This window comes from Megalops cyprinoides, chromosome 1 (genome assembly GCF_013368585.1).
Source record: "Megalops cyprinoides isolate fMegCyp1 chromosome 1, fMegCyp1.pri, whole genome shotgun sequence".
NCBI lineage: Eukaryota > Metazoa > Chordata > Actinopteri > Elopiformes > Megalopidae > Megalops > Megalops cyprinoides.
In genome coordinates, this window is record NC_050583.1 from 5,129,336 (window position 1) to 5,150,485 (window position 21,150).

The window sequence follows — 21,150 nt, forward strand, 5'->3', positions numbered from 1 at the left end:
AAAGATCATCGCCCGAACAAGGACTTGAACCCTGGACCCTCAGATTAAAATGATGCTGAATGATGCTAAAATGATGCAAATCTGATGCTCTGCCGAGAGAGGATTTAATAGCAAGATCGGGAAGGACTCCCCGATTTTCGCATGTTCTGGAACTGCATCTGTAGAAACACACTCTGGTCAGTTTGGTTTTAGCATGTTTTTTTTGGTTCGAGATCCATGAACTGGTATTATCACTACTACATTAGTTTATTTTTGACGATACATTCTGATCCAACTGTTTCGATGAACTTGCCCAGTAGGTGGCACGCAATATTTAGTGTTCTCTGTATTTGCCTATATATGATAGAAAGCATGCTTTTGTCACCCATTTTTTGTCATGTGTGTTTTCATAATTTGTCTGTGAGACCCACAATTTGTTTTTGTAACCTTTTCTTTTTGATCCCATGGACATTTTTTAATGAGTATGAGACAGCACTGTGGTTCAGTGGTAACGAGCAGGGCATATAGCCTAGTGTTTCATGGTTTAAATATAAGAAGGGAAATTTCAGTTTCCTTCGAGCATGGGCATTTAAACATATATCGAAGTTGAATTTTGCACAACACAGTCACAGAGGGACTTTGGTACACTGACAAAATACTCACCTCCATCCTACTTTTAATTCTGGCAGATTGATGCCTCCTGATCCTGGACCTTGTCTTATTTGCTTTGATGAGCTCTGTTTAAACTCCCCTCTCATGCAGCTCAGCGAAAATGTTCAGTGCCCACTGATACCAACTGACCTGCCCTTTCTCCCTCTGACCTCCCCCCTCCCCACCCCCCACCACCAACACCCCCCCCCCTCCCCGCCCCATTGCTCACACTCTCTCCTGTTCTCACCCTTTCTCCCTCTGTGTCCTTGTGAGGATAATGATTGACTGAGTTGCAGGGTCCATCTCTCTTCTTAACCCTCTGATCCGAGGGAAAAACAAAGCACAGCTAATACTTGCAGCGGGCGAAAGAGCTCTGCATTTCCTTCAGTCCCCATGGATGTCTGCACTGCTTCCCTTGTACTGTGCTCCTTGCTCCTCGTTGGTAAGCAGGCCTTTTCACGTCCACATGGTGTTTTGCAACTGCATGTGTTTGTCATTGCCATTGTGCGCTGCAGTTTTATGTAATTGTATTTGTAGTTGTAATTGTATGTGCTTACAAGTTACGAGCTCCCGCTGGATCTTGTATTGAAATGATAGCCCCTTGTGATATGGTCACAAGGACTCATGTCCCGTGTCACGCTGCTCTTTTATTCAAGCAAATTATCTATCAGATAAAGACAGCGTCACGTAAAGTAACCTGGAATGCCTGGGACCGTGTCTTGAATTGATTGCCTAAATCAATGCAGCTTTGCGTTGAATGGACACAGTTCTGTTTTATTGTGCTGGAATTTGCTCGGGATAAGAGCATCTGCTAAATGCATGTAATGTAATGTAATATAAACATGTTGTTTACTAAACAACTGAGAGCGTGGAAAGGACTTTTTGACTCTGCAGAGCCTAATGGGAAATTAGAGGACTAAGCATGTCCCTCAGAACATCTACTCATGGTTGGTTGTTTCCTTTAGCAATGTGGCATTTGGTATAAACTCCTACTGAGGCTGGACTGTAACATCCTCTTGTCTGAGGGAGTCCTGTGGGAGGCATTTCAATTGAGAATGATAAAAACCAAGCTGAATTACTGTAAAGGCAATACCAGCTGGTGCTCAGTGACTGAGTGTTTGTGGTCGTACAGGACAGAAGCTGTACTCGTTTCTTGATTTAAGGATACTCACGCAGATATTTTCCTGGGGGGGGCATGACTTGCTGAGCATCCTGAAGTTAATTTTCTTTTGCAAAATAAAGCTGGATACTAATTTGTATTGATCATGTAGCAAACTGTCATATTCGTTAGGCGCTGTGGCCTCACAGTTTTAGCTTGCTGTTTACCTGTGAGTGACGTTTATTTGACTGTGAGAGGTGAGAGAGGGAGATGAACCTGGTTATGTCCTGTAAGGTAGCAGGTCAGGGGAGCTTGATTCCAGGATCTCTCTCCCCCCCATACCCCCATCCTGTTCCCTCCTTCTTGATGTCATAGTCCACAGCTCACCAGCCGGCACCTTCAGTCACTCTTACAAGACCTGATTATTTATGCCAAAAACGCTAATAATGTAATTTGTGTTCAGTGATTGTATTGTCTTTAATAATTGTTTTATTTGTGTATTTATTTATTTTGTAATTTTTTTGCACTTTTTCACTTGCTATCTGTTCACTGTTTCTTTCAATGTTCTGACAGTCTCCCTGAATACAGGTTGTTGTAATTTTTAATTACAATAATTGGTAGATAGAAAGCTACTGTAATCGTTAAACAATGTTGGCTTGTTTTGAAGACGTGGCAGGTTTTGTAACCGGAGTTAACCGTTTTGCTCCCGGTACCTGCAGCAGGTGCGCAGACGCCGGTGCTCTCCGTCGAGCCCCGCAGCGCCACCATCAGGCAGGGCCAGTCTGTCAGCTTCCGCTGCCAGGTCCAGAGCGGGGCGCAGCCTGTGCGGCTGGAGTGGAAGAGAACCAACAACCAACCGCTGCCAGGTGAGAACCCCGGCCGCGGCTCGGCCCGCATGTTATCCCCGGCATACACGTCACACACACCCCGGTGCCCTTCAGAGGGTAATTTCCCTGTTCTCTCATTTCATGTTTTTTTTTTTTTATTTAGATTTTTAAAAAAAATGCATAGTATGCATAGTATTCTTGTATTCCATTATTACTCTACAACAACGAGCATCTCTAATGCGCATTCCGTATATCTTGTTTTTGTTTTCATGATGCTTTCTTCAAGGTTCTTCACCCGGTGCTTGTGTTGTTCTCTGTCTCACTTGCAAGTCGCTTTGGTTCAACCTAATATTCATAAAAAATGGGGGAAGATGGGGGGGTGGTAGTTTCCATGACTGAGGGTGGGGTTCACGTGTATCTGAGTGAAGTGGGAGCTGTTAGATATGAGTGAAAGGGGATTTCATTACGTTACATTACATTCATTTAGCAGGCGCTCTCATCACAGTCACTATATTACAGAATCCAAAACACATTGCGATACTGCACGTGAAATGAGCAAGTAATGCAAGTAGGAGGTGTTAGGGGGCAGGGATTGAGGTGGGTATTTCAGTGATATTCTGTTCAAAGCTTTAGTCAGGAAAGGGTTTAATGGATACGCTCAGCAGGGATTGCTCAATGACACTGTGAGTGACATTGGGGTACATGTTTTCTGTGCATGAGGGTGTCACGGGGGTAGCTTCTGCGTGACTCTGAGGTTCTGTCCTGCAGTCTGTGAGCGCGGTGGGGCTGACTGACATTCTCTGCACCGCAGACAATGTGAAAATCGGACCCGACGGGTCAGTCCTCACTGTCGCCAGCTCAAGGCCAGGAAACCAGGGAACCTACCGCTGCGTGGCCACCAACGCGTTCGGGAAAGCTCACGGCTCCGCCTCCCTGACCGTCAAACGTGCGTACAGACACGTCTGCTCCGCCGCGCGCGGGGGAAATGGGGGGGGAGGCTTGGGGGGGGGGGGGGGTAGTGTTGACTTTGGTACACGTGTGATTGTGCCAGCACAGCAAAGTCCAAAATCCTTCCTTTCAAGTCCGTCACCAGGACAGTACTTTAGAAATGGCTCCTTAGATTTCAATGATGTTTTACAAAGACAGGGAATCAGGTGAAATCCTTATTTGAATGTTCAGCACCCCTTTTTTATCAGATTCACAGTACAGGTGCACATCTTTATCCATTTATATGGGTGTGGCCTGTAATTAAGCAGTTCAGTTTAGTCTTGCTTCCGGTGAGTAATGCAACACAAGGAATTGAACCTGCCACCTCCTGGTCAGAGTACCAGTTCTTTAACCATGGAGGTGATCTTTTTCAACTAGCGGCTGTTTTATGAGGAAGGCCACTGATGGCCACAAGCATTTCCTGGGGTCAGGGAGTATTTTCCCTGTTTTTTCCCCATGTAGGCTAGGTTTTCTGTTTTTTTGATTCCCTGTGAAAAATGCACTATGCAGAGCACTCCGTGACAATCTTGATCGTAAAGCATGTCAGTATAAAAGATTGATCGATGTTTGGTTGTACATTTGCTCCCCAGAGTCCCCCAAAATTGACATCACCCCCAGCGGCCCGGTGAAGGTTCAGGCTGGCGAACCAATCAAACTGGAGTGCCATGCAACAGGAAGGCCACGCCCATCAGTCACCTGGCACAGGCAGGGCACTGGGGAGACCGGCCAGAGCAGCTCCACCGAAGCCAAGGCTGTGGTGCAGGTAGCTAATCTTAGGGTTAGGGTTAGGGTTAAGGTTAGGGCTAGGGTTAGGGTTAGGGCTAGGGTTAGGGTTAGGGTTAGGCTAGTCTTATTGCTCGTTAAATGCACCAGGGTCAAAAAGTCACTGCTTCTAATATTGTTGACTCCTCATGTGGCTTTTTGCTTTCCTTGTGTTGTACCCTGCACTCACTTGGAAGTCACTTTGGATAAAGTCATCTGCCAAATCAACGATATGTAAATGCAATGTAAATGTAATCTGCACTTGTCCCAAATTTCGAAATTCACAATACAAAGACTGCAGTAGTTATGTCTCTGTCCCACATTTACAGTACAAACACTGTCCACATCAAGAATTTATCCAAAATTCACGAGATAGATGCAGTACTTATATACTGTACTTACTTCCTGGTTTTTTTGCTTGACAAAAATATGATAAGCTGAAGAAGATGATGAGGAAGAGATAGGTTTATGGTATGAAGGTAGTAGGCAGCCCAATACGAAAACATAGTATGTTGAGAATATATTTGAGTGAATATATTTTAAACTGAATTAATATGTTTAAAACATGTAAATTATGCTGTGTGTATTAATACATTTCTGCTCAGCCATCCTGTAGTTAGATTATATTATGGACAACTGTAGTGTAGTAATAATATAGACCCACTCGAGAGGTGTATTTAGAGATTGTGGAACGCAAGTGGAGATTATAGATACAGGAGTGCTGTAAACAGATCACTGACATCTGCAGTGTGATAGATTTGATTATGGGCATCTGCAGCCAGAGAAGCGGGGCACTGCGATCAGATCAGACGGTAGCGGTCGGATTGAGCTTCTCCTCTCTCCCAGGTGTCGGCCGCTCGGTCTGAGGACGCTGGCGTGTATGTCTGCAAGGCACAGAACAGCGAGGGCACGGCGGAGACAAAGGTGGAGGTGAAGGTCGAGGGTGGGGCCCAGATCTCCACCATGCCTCAGGCTTCTGTGCTACAGACGGACATGGTGGCGGTTGAGGGAGCGACTGTCACGCTTCACTGCCAAGCTACAGGTAACCCCCCCCCCCCCTACTGTCAGGGGCTCCCGGGCGGCTCAACCAGTCAAAGATCCCAGGTTTGATCATGAGCCAACAATGAGCTGGAGCTCACAGCAGCAGAACAAATTGTCTTCCTCCTGCCGAGGGAATATAGCAGAGGGTAGGTCGGCAAGGGGTCCGCCCCACTGCACATCAGCGACCCCTGCTGACCGATCAGACGCCTGCCGTGTTCCCTGCATAAAGCTGTGTGTGAAGCGTCCTCCTCCGGCTCAAGTCTGCGCAAGCTTAGCTTTGGAGCTGCGGTGCGTGAAGAAGCGGCGGCCAGCATCGTGTGTTTTGGAAGAGAGCATGTGTTTGTGTGCATCCTTCCACGTTGATAGAAGGGGCTGCAGAAACAGGGGCAGCTTTTCGGGACATCACGGGGCATTCCGAATTAGCAGAAAAAGGGGGGAAAAAACACTGGGAAATCAATGTCTTTTTTAAAATGCATAGTCTACGTTTATCCTGCCTGATATTTAGCGATTTTTAGCGACATACCTTAGTAGTGTAACAAAACCATACCACGGTAGTGCCCCGTCTGAGAATCGAACTGGCAAAATCTTGGGACTGCAAATGCACCTCTGGGTTGCAACCCCTGCTGCTTCCTGCTGCACCACACCGCTGACCGTCCTCCTCTCCTCTGCTACTCTGTTGCTAACGCTCTCACATGGTTCCTTACTGAAGATCACGTTAGCGTTTGTAAGAGTAAGAGCTTCAGTGAAGAATCACAGCAGGCCAGATCTCCAGCCTATGTTCTCTGAAGTCATATTTTCCTGCTTGGACATGAATTACATTACATTACCTTGTTGTTGCCGTTTAGCAGGGTCTGTTTATCAACTTACACAGGTTAAAATGTCATCCATTTATATGGCTGGATATTTACTGAGGCAATTGAGGCAATTGTAACCCAATTGCGGGTTAAGTACCCTGCACATGGGTACACATTAAGATGTAAAGGATTTCCGGTTCTGGTTCTGTTCGCGTCCAGGGTCCCCCACCCCGACCATCACCTGGTCCAAACTGCGCGCCCCGCTGCCCTGGCAGCACCGGGTGTCGGACGGCATCCTGACCCTGCAGAACCTGGGGCGCCAGGACTCGGGCCAGTACATCTGCAACGCCACCAACGCCGCCGGCGCGTCCGAAGCCACCGTCCAACTGGAGGTGGAAAGTGAGTTGCGACTCGCCCCGGCTCTCCAACCCCAGGCATGCAGACTGACAGGGGCTTTTTCTTAAATTGAACCCAACCGCTCACACAGCAAAAAAAAAAAAAATTGTATCACTTTCTTTATAATTTATTTGAGATTAGTTGTTTTCAATCATGAAATCAAAGAATTTGATATTGGAAAGTATAATTTAACATAGTAAATTGTGAGTTTATTGAAATTTATGAAGTTTATGCATGTAACATGCATTACATTACATTACATGCAATTAGCAGACGCTTTTATCCACGGCGACTCCCAGCACAATAGAACATGAGTGTATCCATTCAACTTCAGCATTATAAAACCACATGTGCTGTAAAAGACTTAAAAGTTTCAAAAATGAAAACTGCATTAATTAATGGCTGTTTTTTCCCAAACTTGAGGTCCACGGTTTGACATACCGTGTTGAAACTGAAAAAGCATTCCTCGTGTCTTAGATTTCACAGTGAAAACAGATTTTTTGATGTGTTTGACCGTGACCCTTCGTGACCTTTTGTGACCTTTTGTGACCTTTCATGGTCCTTCTCAAGTCCCCGTCTCAGTGCTCCTGTTCTGACCCCAGCCGCCTCCCTCTCCCAGCACCCCCCTATGCCACCAGTATCCCTGAGCAACTTCGGGTGCAGCCCGGCGACACCATCCAGGTGCAGTGCCTGGCCCACGGCACGCCCCCCATCACCTTCCACTGGACTCGGGTTCGAGGAGCGATGCCAGCCCGAGCGCAGACTCAGGATGGCGTGCTGGTGATCAGCCAGGCCAAGGCGGCTGACGCCGGCACCTACAAGTGTGTGTCCACCAACAAGTGGGGTTCCAGCGAGACCCAGGCCAGGGTCACCGTCCGATGTGAGTGCGGTCAACGGTCCTGGTGCATTTATAGCCCCAGCTCTGACCGTGCTGCGTTTACACAAACGCTCACGGATCGGCCGACGGTGCGCCTCAACACAGGCCCTTTGGCTGATTTATAGGTCTGGTTCTCCCCCAACACTGCACTCTCTGGCTCACATGAGACCGGAGACACAGAGAGACCCACTGGACCACAGTCTCAGAATATACAGAGGGAGGTGTCTTTGAAACAGAGAAATCTATTGAAAGTGAGACCTTTACAAATGGCAACATACAAACACAAATAAAAGTATGAAAATGCAGAGACATCTGTAGGCACACAAAACAACAGACAGAAAAATATCTACTGGAATATAGACAGAATACTTGTTCAAGCTTACTGTGTGTTCCTGGCTATACAATCAAGCATGTTATGCATTGATATGGAGAGATTTCTGCTTTTCCTCATTTTACCTATAAACGTGGAGATCTCATTTTTAAAGCAGAGACACAAAATCCATCTGTACGTATGAGGGAAAATACAGCAGAGTAACTGAAAATGGTGTAGATGGGAAGGACCAGGATGGAGGGGGAGATGGGGAGAAAGGTATGAAGGGATGGTATGTTGCAGTAATGAGGAGGAAGAGGAGGAGAACAGCAAGTGTCCACACGTGTCCTGAGTTTGTCCCATCTCTCCCCACAGCTGCGTAACCGGAGGAGCACCGAGCATTCCCGCCGAGAGGAGCACGCGCGCATCACCGTCCTCTTCCTGCTTTGTTACTGTAGCTGCCCAAGCCAGCCAATCACAGCTCACTGTACTTACAATGACCTCTGCCAGCCCGTTTACTGTGACCGAGTCAGCCAATAGCAGCACACCGTTCTGTGTTAAACCGCATGTCATTTCACTGTGACTGCCAGGGCCTGCTGATCCTAGCCCACTAGACCATAATAAACAGCAAATACACAGGATAGTCTCTGCAAAATGCACTGCATGATAGGTGAGAACAGAGTAAATTTAAAAATATATATGCTATCGCCCTTTCAGTGTAATTTCTACAAGTCAGATTCTGAAAAAAAAAAACACAAAACAATCTCAGAGCAGAAGATGGCTGTCAGGGTGAGGTCACAGGCTCTGAAAGTTTTTTTTTCCCCACATTTATGACTTCCTTTCTCCTCCACCCATTGTTCAGGAAACGGATGCAGGAGCACGTTCAAAAAACACAGTCGCAATGCTTTACCTCGGTGATAATCAGGGCTGTTTCAACAGTGACAGTGGAAAAAAAAATCCACGTAATCCTGCAATTTTGAAATCTGCATCACAACATCAACAGCATAAAAGGAATTCCTTTGTATAATACACAATAAAAATTGCCTTTATTTTGGTGTGGACAGTGACTGGAATATGAAGGTCTTTGGGTTTAATGCAGAAAGTACTTAACACATAACGTATATACTGAGGCTGTTTCATGCTGTAATTACTTTTGCTGCCAGTGCCATATTTTTTAACGCCATTCACATTGTTTGCAAGCTCCTCGTATCTTCCATATCCCAGCTGCTCTGACAGACTGACAAAAAGTCCACCCTTTCCTCCTGCCCTGTTCTCTCAGTCTTTTTTAATTCTGTGGGTGATCAGAATCTTTCCTTGAATAAATATGTGAAGTGCCTGTGCATGTATATTCAGCTAAGAGGCCCTTCAACTTTCTAATTTTGATTATGATTAATGATATAATTATGAATCTGCATATGAATAGGACTCTGATTGATGTTGAACTGGTGTTGTGAAATGGAGTCAGCTTTGTTTGCCTTAGGTGGTTATCTCAGGCTAGATAATATGAGCTGGGCCCGGTCAGCCTGCAAATGAGTGATGGATAAATTGTTCACATATTTGTTTCTCCACTTGATAAAGCATAACACTGACCACATATATTTTTCCTCAATGCTTTTAACACACCCAGTCATTCAGACAAAAAAAACACAGGTTCTTACGATACCACATGAGGATTTCCTGTGAAACTAATCCCACCCAGCCACATTCTTTACACTCCACATAAATTGTCAGAAGCTCTGATTGGCCAGTGAAAACAAACTTTGCCCTTCCTCTTCAAAACATGGGGAGGAGTTACCATTTCTGCTCCACTGATGAGGGTTTGCTGGGAAATTGGAGGATCACCTGTTTGATCAGCCCGCATTGCAGTCCCCCTGCCACCTGGAGGCAGTGTTTTGCTCCTAAGTACAACTTTATCTGCACTTCTAGGAATGAGGGCTTGCCTCTGTGATGTATGCAGACAGAGGGGACTGAGGTCTCTGTGTCACCGATGTGGCTGAGGGACATAGTGTTCACACACATTGACACTGACGGAACATATAATAATAAACACTTCATAACAACAGCTGCATCCCACTCAGGACCCATTCCGAAAACCCTTGTGTTCAGACTCCCAGTGTGTGCCCACATGCGGTTCTGTGCGTGCGTGCATGCGTATTTTTATCTGTGTGAATGCTTTGTTTGTGCGTGTGTGTGTGTGTGTGTGTGTGTGTTTGCTCTTACGACAGGGTATGGGCAAGTGAGCCTGCAGAGTGTTTGCATTTTTTTAAAAAATTTCGACAGGAGGTGACTGGAGAGAAGGTGGTGGAAACATCCGCCTTCCCTCCCCTCTGACTTATCGCCCCCTCAGTTCTCAAGAACAGAGACTTGATAGTGAGAGGGAGTGCAAGACTTCTTAAATCTTTGATCTTTTAATCTTCAGGGAGAGAGAGATACTAACACTCCACAAACCCACAGTCTGAACTAAAAAGTATGAACGCTCCCAGAGGCAACTGACAGTTACTGAAGAGGCCGTTAGCAAGGACCACCTGTGGGAAAATGGGAGCGCCCAAAAGGAAATCAAACCCTGAAACTATGGTCATTTGGAAGAGCAGTAAATGGCAGGAACATTTCAAGGAACTTAATGAAAAATTACCAAATGGAGAAGAACAAATTGAAGTTTAATTCCATCTATGAAAACTGAAACAGAATAATTCATCAGGCCTAAGGAGTATCCATGGGCTTCAGCAAGTGAAGAAACTTGAGGCCTTCAGTTGAGCAAGTCCTGTCAGCCTCGTGGCAGTTACAACAAAATAAATTTGAAATACAACAGAGGAACCTCCCTGGATTACTGCTCACATATATTGTTCAGAAATCATTAGCTTTACTTACTGGGAGTTCTCCTGAACTCCTGAACAGAGGAATCCAAGTAAATAGAGGAATCTAAGGATTTTTTTTTAAATTGTATTGTTCTTGGCTTTGGTGTTGCACTGGTTTCTCACACAAAGGAATTCATACCCATTTCATTTTAAACTTTCTTACTGTGAAAAGGGATTCGTGTTAATAAGGGGAAAAATAGCAATGACAAAATTATGTTAAAAATCATTTAATGATAGCATTTAATAAAAGGATAGCATGCTCTACATAAAACGGTCTCTCAGTCTCTCGGCAGATTGCTTTATCTGGACTTTGTTTCATTAATCTTGATGAAATCAAACACCAGGCTCTGTTTAAATTCCTGTCACATGATGTTTCAGCAGTTGGATTCAACCCTTCCTCCCCCAACACACACACACACACACACATGGGCACAGACACCAACAAAGTTAAGTTTCACTTCATTTTGCTGGCACGACAGACAGGCGTGATGTTCATCCTGCTAAAAAAAAATATGCACAACAGTCAGCAACAGTAGTACCGTGACACACAAATTCACTTATAATTACTGCTGACAATGTGGACCTGATTCAGGACTGAGGACCGAGCAAGTCTTACCGCTCCTGTGTGTGTCGCTGTTTGCTGGGATGTCAGTACCGCGCACCTCTGCTCCCCAACCAGAAGGACGGCGACTTCGGCTGTGTCCTGCGGGACTGCATAAAGTTGCAATCATACCCTTTGGCAAGGGCCTCAGGAAATATCTAGCTACATTAACACAAAAAATAAAAATGTGAGTCACGCAAATGTCACGGGATAAGGATGTCAGCTACGAGAAAATGCAAAGCAAGAATCAGCTTTTTCAATACCTTTTTCTTTTGTCATTAATTTTGACGAGCTTGACAAAGTCTGTAAGGAATGAAAATGGAACTTCCCCATGCTTCTCACGTTTGTGTCTCTCTCTCTCTCTCTCTCTGTTTCTCTTTGTCTCTAACTTTCTGTCTCTGAGTTCAATTCAATTCAATTTATGTAAAAAAAAAACTGTTGACATAACATACAGAGCACATGTTGCCAAAGCAACAACCAAGAAAACACAACATGAAATCAATCAGACAAAAAAAGAAAACAATCTAAAAACCAATAATAATAATAACTAGTAATAACACTAATAACAACAAATAATAATAATAATAACTAATAACATAATAATAATAACTACAAATGCCCCTGTCATTTTCTGGCTCTACAATTCACTCTTTATTTGTTTAGTAGAGCAAAGTACATTACATTACAGTCATTTAGCAGACACTCTTATCTAGAGCGACTTACATGGGTCACAATTTTTTTTTACATGTCCATAATTTGCACAACTGGGCCACTGCTGTACAAGAGCAGTGCCCCAGCAGGGAATCAAACCAACAACCTTTCACTTTGTACCACTGTGTTACACTGCCACCCCTAGAGAGTTTATACACTGTAACGTTTCAGTACTGCACTAGACTAGAGTGCAAACTGCAGCAAGGAGAGCACGTGAGAGTAACCCAAAAGACATATCAAGTATTTACTTAGCTCCCGTGCTTTGAGTTAACTTTTGTTATGTTCTGCTGGCAGCGAAGCCCTGAATCTACTCCGCTAAAATCTAATCTGCTCTGGTGGCTCAGAGAATGATAATATCAGTTGAGTAGAGACTGCTGCAGGAGTTGAGAGGGAAAAGAGCTAAGGCAGGTGAAAATATTCTGCTACAGAAAGGTAAAGGTACCCCGTGGAGCCGAAACGAGAGTGTGAATACTTCCCTGGGCTGGGGCGACTGCGATGGCCCTTACCTTGTCAAGCCAAGAGCCAGAGCTTGCAGACCTCCATAATTTTCGCTTAAGGAGAGAACTTGAGCTGCTACAGACTGTATGAAATGTATGAAATTTTATACATGTATGTGTAAAACCTGTCCCCCTCAAACCCTCAAAACACTCCCCCCCCCACACAAGTCGTCCACAACCAGCTCCTTTCTGCCACCACCATCATCGCCACCCCCCGACACACTGCCTGATGGAATTTGGACAAAACAACACAGCCATCCCAGACGACCAGTAAAGGAGAGCTGTAGCTCCATATTTAGTCTGTACCCTCTCCCAAAACATGGCAGCCAAAGACATTCTGGGGATGCCAACCCTGTAATGTCAGCCTGTTTATTTCAAAGTGTGTGTGTGTGTTTTTTTTTTTTATTATTTATTCCTTTCTTAATCTCACAGATGTAGAGATTGATTCACCCAAGATGCTGGGGAAGAAGTTTAACTGTGAGAGTGTCATTCATTAGAGTTTATTGAACACGCCAGAGGAACTTTGTTCCTTTGGGGTAGAAAAGGACGAAGTGGTCACTGTGGATACTGAGTGGATCCCTCTCATGCCAGACTGCAGTGATCACAAAGCCTTTTTGGTCTGGAAAGTAGTTGTTTTATTCTTTTTTTTTTGTGGAGGCCCGGTTCAATGGTATGTCTGCGGATACTGAGCCTGTACATAAATAATGGGTGTCTTTGACTGGGCTCTTTGTCCTAGATGAGATGCTCTGCCAGGAAGAACTTTCTATTCCAGGCCTGGAAGATTTGTCCATTTTTTGGTTTAATTGGGTTTCGTCGTGCCAGCATTGCCTATACGCACAGCTTTGATAATTCATTTGTTTATTAATTTCATTTAAATATTGTAGCTTTTTTCTCTACACTGTACACAGTGCAGAACACAGTTGTAATTCTCTGGCTATTGGTTGTTGGTCTTCTTCACTTTGCACTGATTGATGTGGGGCCCAGGCCAGTTTTGGCAAATCCATATTCAGATCCCTTTTTTTTCTTTTCTTTTTGGATCAGGGAGGGAAAGCAGCCTATTAGTAATTTGACATGTTCAGAATCAACTCTGTTTTTACCCCATGATTCATTTACACAGAGCAATAGCATGAGGACTTCTTGTTTCACTTCCAAATGGAACGATTGGCCAAATAATGCAATCTGACACTTTTGCCAAATCCTTACACGGGGGGAAATTAAATCCGGAATTTGCTTTATTGTAAATATCCAGGCTGCTTTTTCCCTACCTGATGCAATCATCACCAGACGCAGACACGCCGGAGGTCTCCGTTGTTCTGAAAGGCCACAGCTTTGGTCTTGTCCAGACTGGTAGACATATTTGTTTATATGAACAGGGTGTAAATATGGTAAAGTGGTGTGATGGTGCCTTAAACATGACAACTCTCTGGCGTTTGCTCAAAATGATATGCTCTCTAACATAAAGCATTATCTGAGGTCATTCCAACAGCAGAGAATATTCCCCTACAAAGACCCCCCCCCCCCCCCCCCCCACTGCCCCGTCATACAGTATCTCTCTGTCTCTCCCATCTACTTTTTCTCCCCGTCTCCCCCCAACTCTGTCTCTTTTTCTCAGGGACTCTAAGTGGAAGCAGATGTGGTGTCTCTGGTCACACAAACAACACGAGGGAGGCGCAGGACCTCCTTATACCACGGGGAGTAACGTAAACCCCCCCCTCCGTGTCTGACATGGCCGGGACACATGGAACAAACATGCAGAATCCCCTCTCCCTGTCTCCTGGCAACGGCCTACCACAGGGTCACCTCCAGCTGACGTCAGCAGTCAGATACTCACCACAATGTTTACAGCAGATTTCCATTAAACGCAATGTATGTGCGCAAAGAGTAAGGATGTGTATTTTTAGATACGTGGTGTCTCTGAAGTGGCCAAGGATTTCCCCCTACCACCCCCTCAATTTGTCTGCTTTGCAGTTTTGGTAGTCCTGCTGGTGGTCCTGCTGACCCAGACCTTTCAAAACATACACACACACACACACACACACACACAGACTCAGACAATCCCCATATATATTTAGTGGGGTGGGTTTGCAGTGAGGAGTAGACCTTCAGGGACCTTAACTTCTTACCAAATCAACTTCTCAGATGGGGCAGCACTGTTGCATACATGAACAAGGTCAATAACATGCAAACTAATTGGTAAGTTAGATAAGGACATCCACGAAACATATACATAAATTTAAGTAAAATGTAATACAATAATATTCTCACACAGGGAACAGTGTATATACTGCACATTGTGAAGATTCATTTGTGCACTGTTCTGAAATCAGTGGACTGGCAGGACTCTTAGAAGTATGTGGGTTTCACACAGGAATTTAGACAGCAGAAATAGGAGAAACACAGTTAAGCAGCTTCAGATGATTACGTTACCATGACAACATCTGACCTTTACTCAAGAGAGGGCACACACACACACACACACACACACACACACACATACACACACATGCAGAGTGGCCAGCCTCCAACTTGGGACTTCCCAGAGCTGTGCCATATAAATCACCCCCATGTATGACGGTAATTCCCAACTCATTGTCTCAAGTATCATCTGAGAACTATGTCATAGTGAAACTACAATCAAAGCCGGAGAATGAAAGAAAACGGCAACATGCAATCAGAGTAATATGGTATTAACCATTCATAATTACTGCCAATGCAGCTGCCGTCACTGTGCAAACAGGAGATAACGCAAGACACATTACAGTGATGGTGTTGCACACACTGAATTTTATCTTGTCCTACTGTAAGATTCATGGCCCACAGGCAATGCAATACTTCTGATGGTTATGTCACCATGACAACATCTGCCCTTTACTCAAGTGAGGGCTTTACAATGAGAGAGCGGATGGAAGCACACACACACACACACACACACACACGCAAACACACGCACACGCTCACACACACCTGTACAGAAATATCCACAAGACAAAAAAAAAAAAAAAAGCAGAAGCAAAATACAATTGCCTAAGGGATTATTTAGAAGCGGGTTATTTCAAAAAAAGACACCTGTCCAATAGAGACTTTTATGTACATAGTCTCATGATGGGAAACCAATTAGTATGCACGTGTGAGGCTTTCAGGTGGAAGAACTCGGGCGCAGACCAGAACGCCAGACCGGGTGTGCATTTGACGACAAACCAAAAACAGTAGCAATAAAACTGTCTGAGCTGTAACCAGTAAATCCACAGGCAGGAATCCAAAAGCACAAGGCAAGTTCAAAATCCAAAAATACGGGCAGGAAGTCGAAAACCAGAGCAAGCAGATATAAACAGACAGGACCGAAACAGGCAAATACACTGAGACGAACTGGCAGAGAAACAGAGCAGATAGAGGGGTATAAATACACAGACTGCTGATGAGATAACAGGGAGCAGGTGTGCTGGATGGGCTTCAGGTGGTGGGTGTGGCAGCAGGGCGGGACAGGAGGCGGGACGATGGGCTTCAGGTGGTGGGTGTGGCAGTAGGGCAGATAGGCGGGACAGGAGGCGGGACGATGGGCTTCAGGTGGTGGGTGTGGCAGTAGGGCAGATAGGCGGGACAGGAGGCGGGACGATGGGCTTCAGGTGGTGGGTGTGGCAGTAGGGCAGATAGGCGGGACAGGAGGCGGGACGATGGGCTTCAGGTGGTGGGTGTGGCAGTAGGGCAGATAGGCGGGACAGGAGGCGGGACGATGGGCTTCAGGTGGTGGGTGTGGCAGTAGGGCAGATAGGCGGGACAGGAGGCGGGACGATGGGCTTCAGGTGGTGGGTGTGGCAGTAGGGCAGATAGGCGGGACAGGAGGCGGGACGATGGGCTTCAGGTGGTGGGTGTGGCAGTAGGGCAGATAGGCGGGACAGGAGGCGGGACGATGGGCTTCAGGTGGTGGGTGTGGCAGCAGGGCAGATAGGCGGGACAGGAGGCGGGACGATGGGCTTCAGGTGGTGGGTGTGGCAGTAGGGCAGATAGGCGGGACAGGAGGCGGGACGATGGGCTTCAGGTGGTGGGTGTGGCAGTAGGGCAGATAGGCGGGACAGGAGGCGGGACGATGGGCTTCAGGTGGTGGGTGTGGCAGTAGGGCAGATAGGTGGGACAGGAGGTGGGACAGAGCACATGGGGCTGTAAAAAAAAACAAAAGCACATGCATGCTAAAAACAAGCAAAAGACACACCCACACTGACAGACAGGAAGACAGAAACACAAGACAAGCAAGACATCAAGCGGAAGTGCTGACAATAACACATGTACATAGACATATACATATGAATGTGTACATGTATGTAAATACACTTACTTATTGTGAAAGTCCTAATGAATGTGCTCCTGTTAAATAGTGTCTTATAAGCCCTTTGGGGCTGGGCACCATAGTGTGCATGACAGTTAAATAAAAATCAATCAATCAGAAATCAACTAACTGTTGAAATTGTGCTAACATGATATTTTACAGCATCTCCAAATGCCCTCCCTCTGGAACGCACAAAGATGCCTCAGCTGCCTCTCAGAGACTGACTCGGTTCCGCCAGAGTGGGGCTTGATCAAGCTGATAAACAATACAAGGAAAACAAATAAATAGGTGATCATAAATCTAAAAAAAACACATATTCAAGAATCCTGTATTTTTATGAGGTGAGAAGGAGCTTTTATACCAGTTGTAAAATCTTACACTTGTCGTTTGGTCTCAGGAAATAATAAGCTACGTGCCGTTTGAGGGGTGTGGTGCGAAAGTGAGTTGCAGTGAAAGACTCTTGATGAGGGAATGGCTTTAAAAATGAGATCGTGCTGTTCTGCCCTGCCCACGGTTTATCTTACTTTGCTGTAACTATGAAAAGTAGCAGCAATTTAAACAGCGATCACCGGTAACACCATCCAGTGGATGAGTTCCTCTTTTACTTCCCCTTAAAAATTTGCCCCGCTGTGACCCTGATAACCAAGCGAGAGAGATCAAAAGGTCATGAGCAATGGATTTGGCACGACCTGATCTCACCAAACAAACCAGACCTGACCAAACCAGAACCCAGTGAGGCATTACCAGAACTGACCTGTCTTTTCCTGTTTTGATCTCACTTCACCTCCCTGAACCCTGCTAGGCAATGGTTAGGTTACCACAAGGCAATTGAGAACGGAAGCCAATGAGGCCGATGTGTGCAAGCGTGCAGAAGACATATATTTTCAGTGTTGCCGGCTGCTATGTGTCTGTGTCACTGTTGCTGTTCTTGTTCTTGTGGTTTTTCGCCATGTGCATTTCAAGAGCACAAACCAAATACATAACACCAGCCTACCTAGTGCAGCCCTGACGCCACCGATAAAATTACAGCCGCGTGCATTTCAACATAGCTGTTGATAAAGAACAGTAACAGTGGCAAGAGGGGAGGGGGTGTGTGTGCGCGTGTGTGTGTGTGTGTGTGTGCGCATGTGTGTGAGTGTGTCTGCGTGTGAGAGAGAGACAAATATTTCCACTGAAGTGTAACTCACATGGTCACACATGCTCAAGTGAATGTGAAAGATTCTAGAGCAGAGAGCAGCAGTTTTGCAGTTCATCTCCAAACAGGAAGCTGAACTCCCCCGTTCTTGTCCGCAGCCCTTCGCCTGTCCAAAAAAACCAACCAATGGGAAGGGTCAGGGGTTAGGGGATGTAACGGTCAGGGCACGGTCAGAGGTGGAACAGAGCGAAGCCAACCTACGGTTCGCTCAGTGTGTGCACTGCTGACCATGCTGCAATGATGACCTCGCAGCCAGCATGTCAATCTAGAGCTTGCATGCTTGCTTGCCTGCATACTTTATTGTATGGACTTACTGATTATCTACCACCAAGTGTGCAAGTTTGCATCGTTCATATGGTTTAATTCAGACCCCATGCCATTGTCACACCATTAACTTTGACCACTTATGCACAGTAAAACACATTAATTGGACTTCCTGATGTATTTCAAGAGAGGCCGTCTGTGTTTCTGGTGGTATTTCTAATGTGATTAGGTGAATTGAGAAAATCAAATACTTTTTGACTGCGAGCAGTTGTGCACAAATTCCTTACTCTTTGTGTGAATTCTTCTAATTCTTCTTCTTGTCATTATTATTATTATTTTTCATCTTCTGATTATTATCTGTTGCATTTATAACTTGCCATGTATTGCAGTATTTTCTTTATTTTTTTAATTTCAAATTATATTACTTTTTTACTTATTTTTTTTTGGTTCTGAGTTCTTCCAGATGAGCAGCAGCTCAGCCACTGGATACAGAAGGGGTGAAATGTGATCTTTTCAGCCTCTGCGCCGCTGTGTTAGACATAACGAGCCGTTTCACTGAGATCCGAGTGGAAAGTTGGCACAGCTTCGAGACCTTGGACCTCAGAGAGCCCTGGGTGGGTGGACTGTCCTTTTCCAGTCTGGTTGGGAGAGCCACCATGGAGTGGGGGAGAGAAAAGGGTGGGTGGGGGTTGGGGGAGGTGGGGGGTGGGGGGGGCTGGGGAGTAAATTCCTTTAGATATATAAAGATATATATGTCAGCACTGCGGCTTCTTAGCTGGCTTTGTTGTTTTCGCTGTCCATGTGCTCATGTTTACTGTTTTCCCCTGTGTTCCAGCCCTGCCCTGTTCTCCGCCCTGTCTCCGCCCACCTGTGCCTGATCACCTGCCTGCCTGCACACCTGCATCTCATCCCCTCATCTGACTCGCCCTATATATTCCCTGTTTGTTGCATGATCTTTTGCTAGTTCGTCTCAGTCCTCCTGTTTCGCTACAAGCCGTTCTTTATTCTGTTTTGCCGGCCCGTTTTGCGACCCTGCTTGTTCCTCTCGACCTCGATTTTTTGTATCTGTTTTCTGGTTGTTGTTCGCCGTGTTTTCCCTGGTTTTTTGACTTTGCCTGTTCTGACCTCGTTTTCGGATACCGTTTGGACACAATAAACTCGCCTTGTTCATCGTGCCTTCCTGTCTGCGCCTGAGTCCCTGCCTGAGCCCCCTGACAATATAACGTTTAGCCATAGTGCTACCTGTAAAAACCAACACGCAATCATTCTAAGGTGATATTAATGAAGGCAACCTCCATCGCATTTCTTTAAAAACTGTAATGACTAGATTGTTACTGTTATGATATGCTATGAGAATGCTGGCATAATGCAGTGAGGCCTTCAGTTTGTTTACAGCATAGGCAATATTATTCCTCCAAGTCTCTCTCAGTGTCTGTCTGTGGTATCTCTCCCTGTGTGTCCTGGTACACAGTATTTGTCTCTGTATAGGGTTTAGCCTTCCTGCCAGGTCACAGTGTTTGTCTGTCTGTGTGGAGACTGGTCTCTCTCCCAGTCCACAGTGTCTGTCTGTGTGCTGTGGAGACTGGTCTCTATTGGCTCACAGAGTGTCTGTGTGAAGACTAGTTTCTCTAGGCTAATGATGTATGTCTGTGTGGAGACTGGCCTACCTCTGTTGTTCTGTAAAAACACTTCCCTTTTCCCCCTCAATACCAAAACAAATCCTGAAGAAAACTGCAGTCTGGAAGGCTGGAGAGCACAATGCTTTCTGGAAAATTCCCCCACAGCAAATATTATAAGTGAACACCAAGAATTCAGAGGTGTGTGGGAAAAAGCCTGGTAATTATTTCAGGAGGAAGGAAAGTTTGCCTGTTTAGATATCAGCACAGAAATGAGGGAGAATTTCGTCAGGCTAGTGGTCCTGTTCTGTCGAGATAGTTAACTAAGGAAATTTCTTGGGCCCTTACAACACTATAACTATCAGAACAAAACCGCCATTACAGTGTATTTACCAACAGACCAAATTCACACTTTTTAAAAACAATATCTGGCCCAAAAACAGGCAGAGACAGAAACAACACAGAGCAATCCTCTTGTCTTTTTATCAACATATCTATCTCAGCATGTCTGTCTCTGTCTCCCACATACATACATCAGGCTTTCACATATTTGAAATGAACATGTACTTCAAAGCTCATTGCAATGCTGTTTCTTTCTTAGTGACTTTCTAAAAGATGAACTGATATTTTTACAGTAGTCATCTTTATTTATATAGCCATATATATGTTACAATGTAATGCTTGAATCTGGTGGAAGACAAAGGATACTTAAAATCATATATGTTATTTTTTTTTAAAAATATTAAATCACCACTACAGTTCTCTAGGATGACACAGGCAACAGGGTTACCAGCTGCCACGTTACATCAGCATCTGAAGCGTCAAGAGCGAAGGGAACATGTTCCATTTTTTTTTTTTTTTACCATCTCAGCAGCTCTCCAGCGGCGGTTATTTTCTGTGTTTCGCGTTTCACCACGTTGTGGAGGAAGTGGTTTCGGTTGCACTTCTGGTTAAAAATATCTACTATATAAAGAAGCAGCAGAGAGACTCAGATCCGCACGCAGCAACGCAGCGACTCCCGCACCGTGTTTGGACGTCAGTTACATAACATTACATTACATGGCATTTAGCAGATGTTCTTATCCAGAGCAGGCTACCTAGGTTACAGGTTTTTACAATGTTATCCATTTATACAGCTGGATATTTACTCAGACAGCCGTGGGCTAAGTATCTTGCCCAAGGGTACAGCGGCAGTGCCCCAGAGGGGAATCGAACCAGCAACCTTTCGGTTACGATTCCTGCCACTTAACGACTATGCAACACTGCCACCCCTGCAATGCGCTCTGTTGTTTAGCAACGGCGCTTGGTGAGGAACGGTTACGCGAAAATCTAAAAATTCCTCTTTTCCGTGTTCAGCGGGAGAGCAT

The 21,150-nt window shown here is 45.3% G+C and overlaps 1 protein-coding gene across 1 annotated transcript; it reads left to right on the top strand.

Moving 5' to 3' along the window:
* The first annotated feature begins 904 nt into the window (after positions 1 to 904).
* LOC118793910 (basement membrane-specific heparan sulfate proteoglycan core protein-like) lies at positions 905 to 8,784 on the top strand. Its single transcript, XM_036551998.1, has 8 exons — positions 905 to 1,072; positions 2,449 to 2,595; positions 3,368 to 3,502; positions 4,134 to 4,306; positions 5,152 to 5,347; positions 6,360 to 6,539; positions 7,156 to 7,416; positions 8,099 to 8,784. The coding sequence occupies exons 1-8, from the start codon at positions 1,024 to 1,026 to the stop codon at positions 8,104 to 8,106; spliced, it is 1,149 nt and encodes a 382-aa protein (XP_036407891.1). The 5' UTR covers positions 905 to 1,023; the 3' UTR covers positions 8,107 to 8,784.
* Positions 8,785 to 21,150: the final 12,366 nt, after the last annotated feature.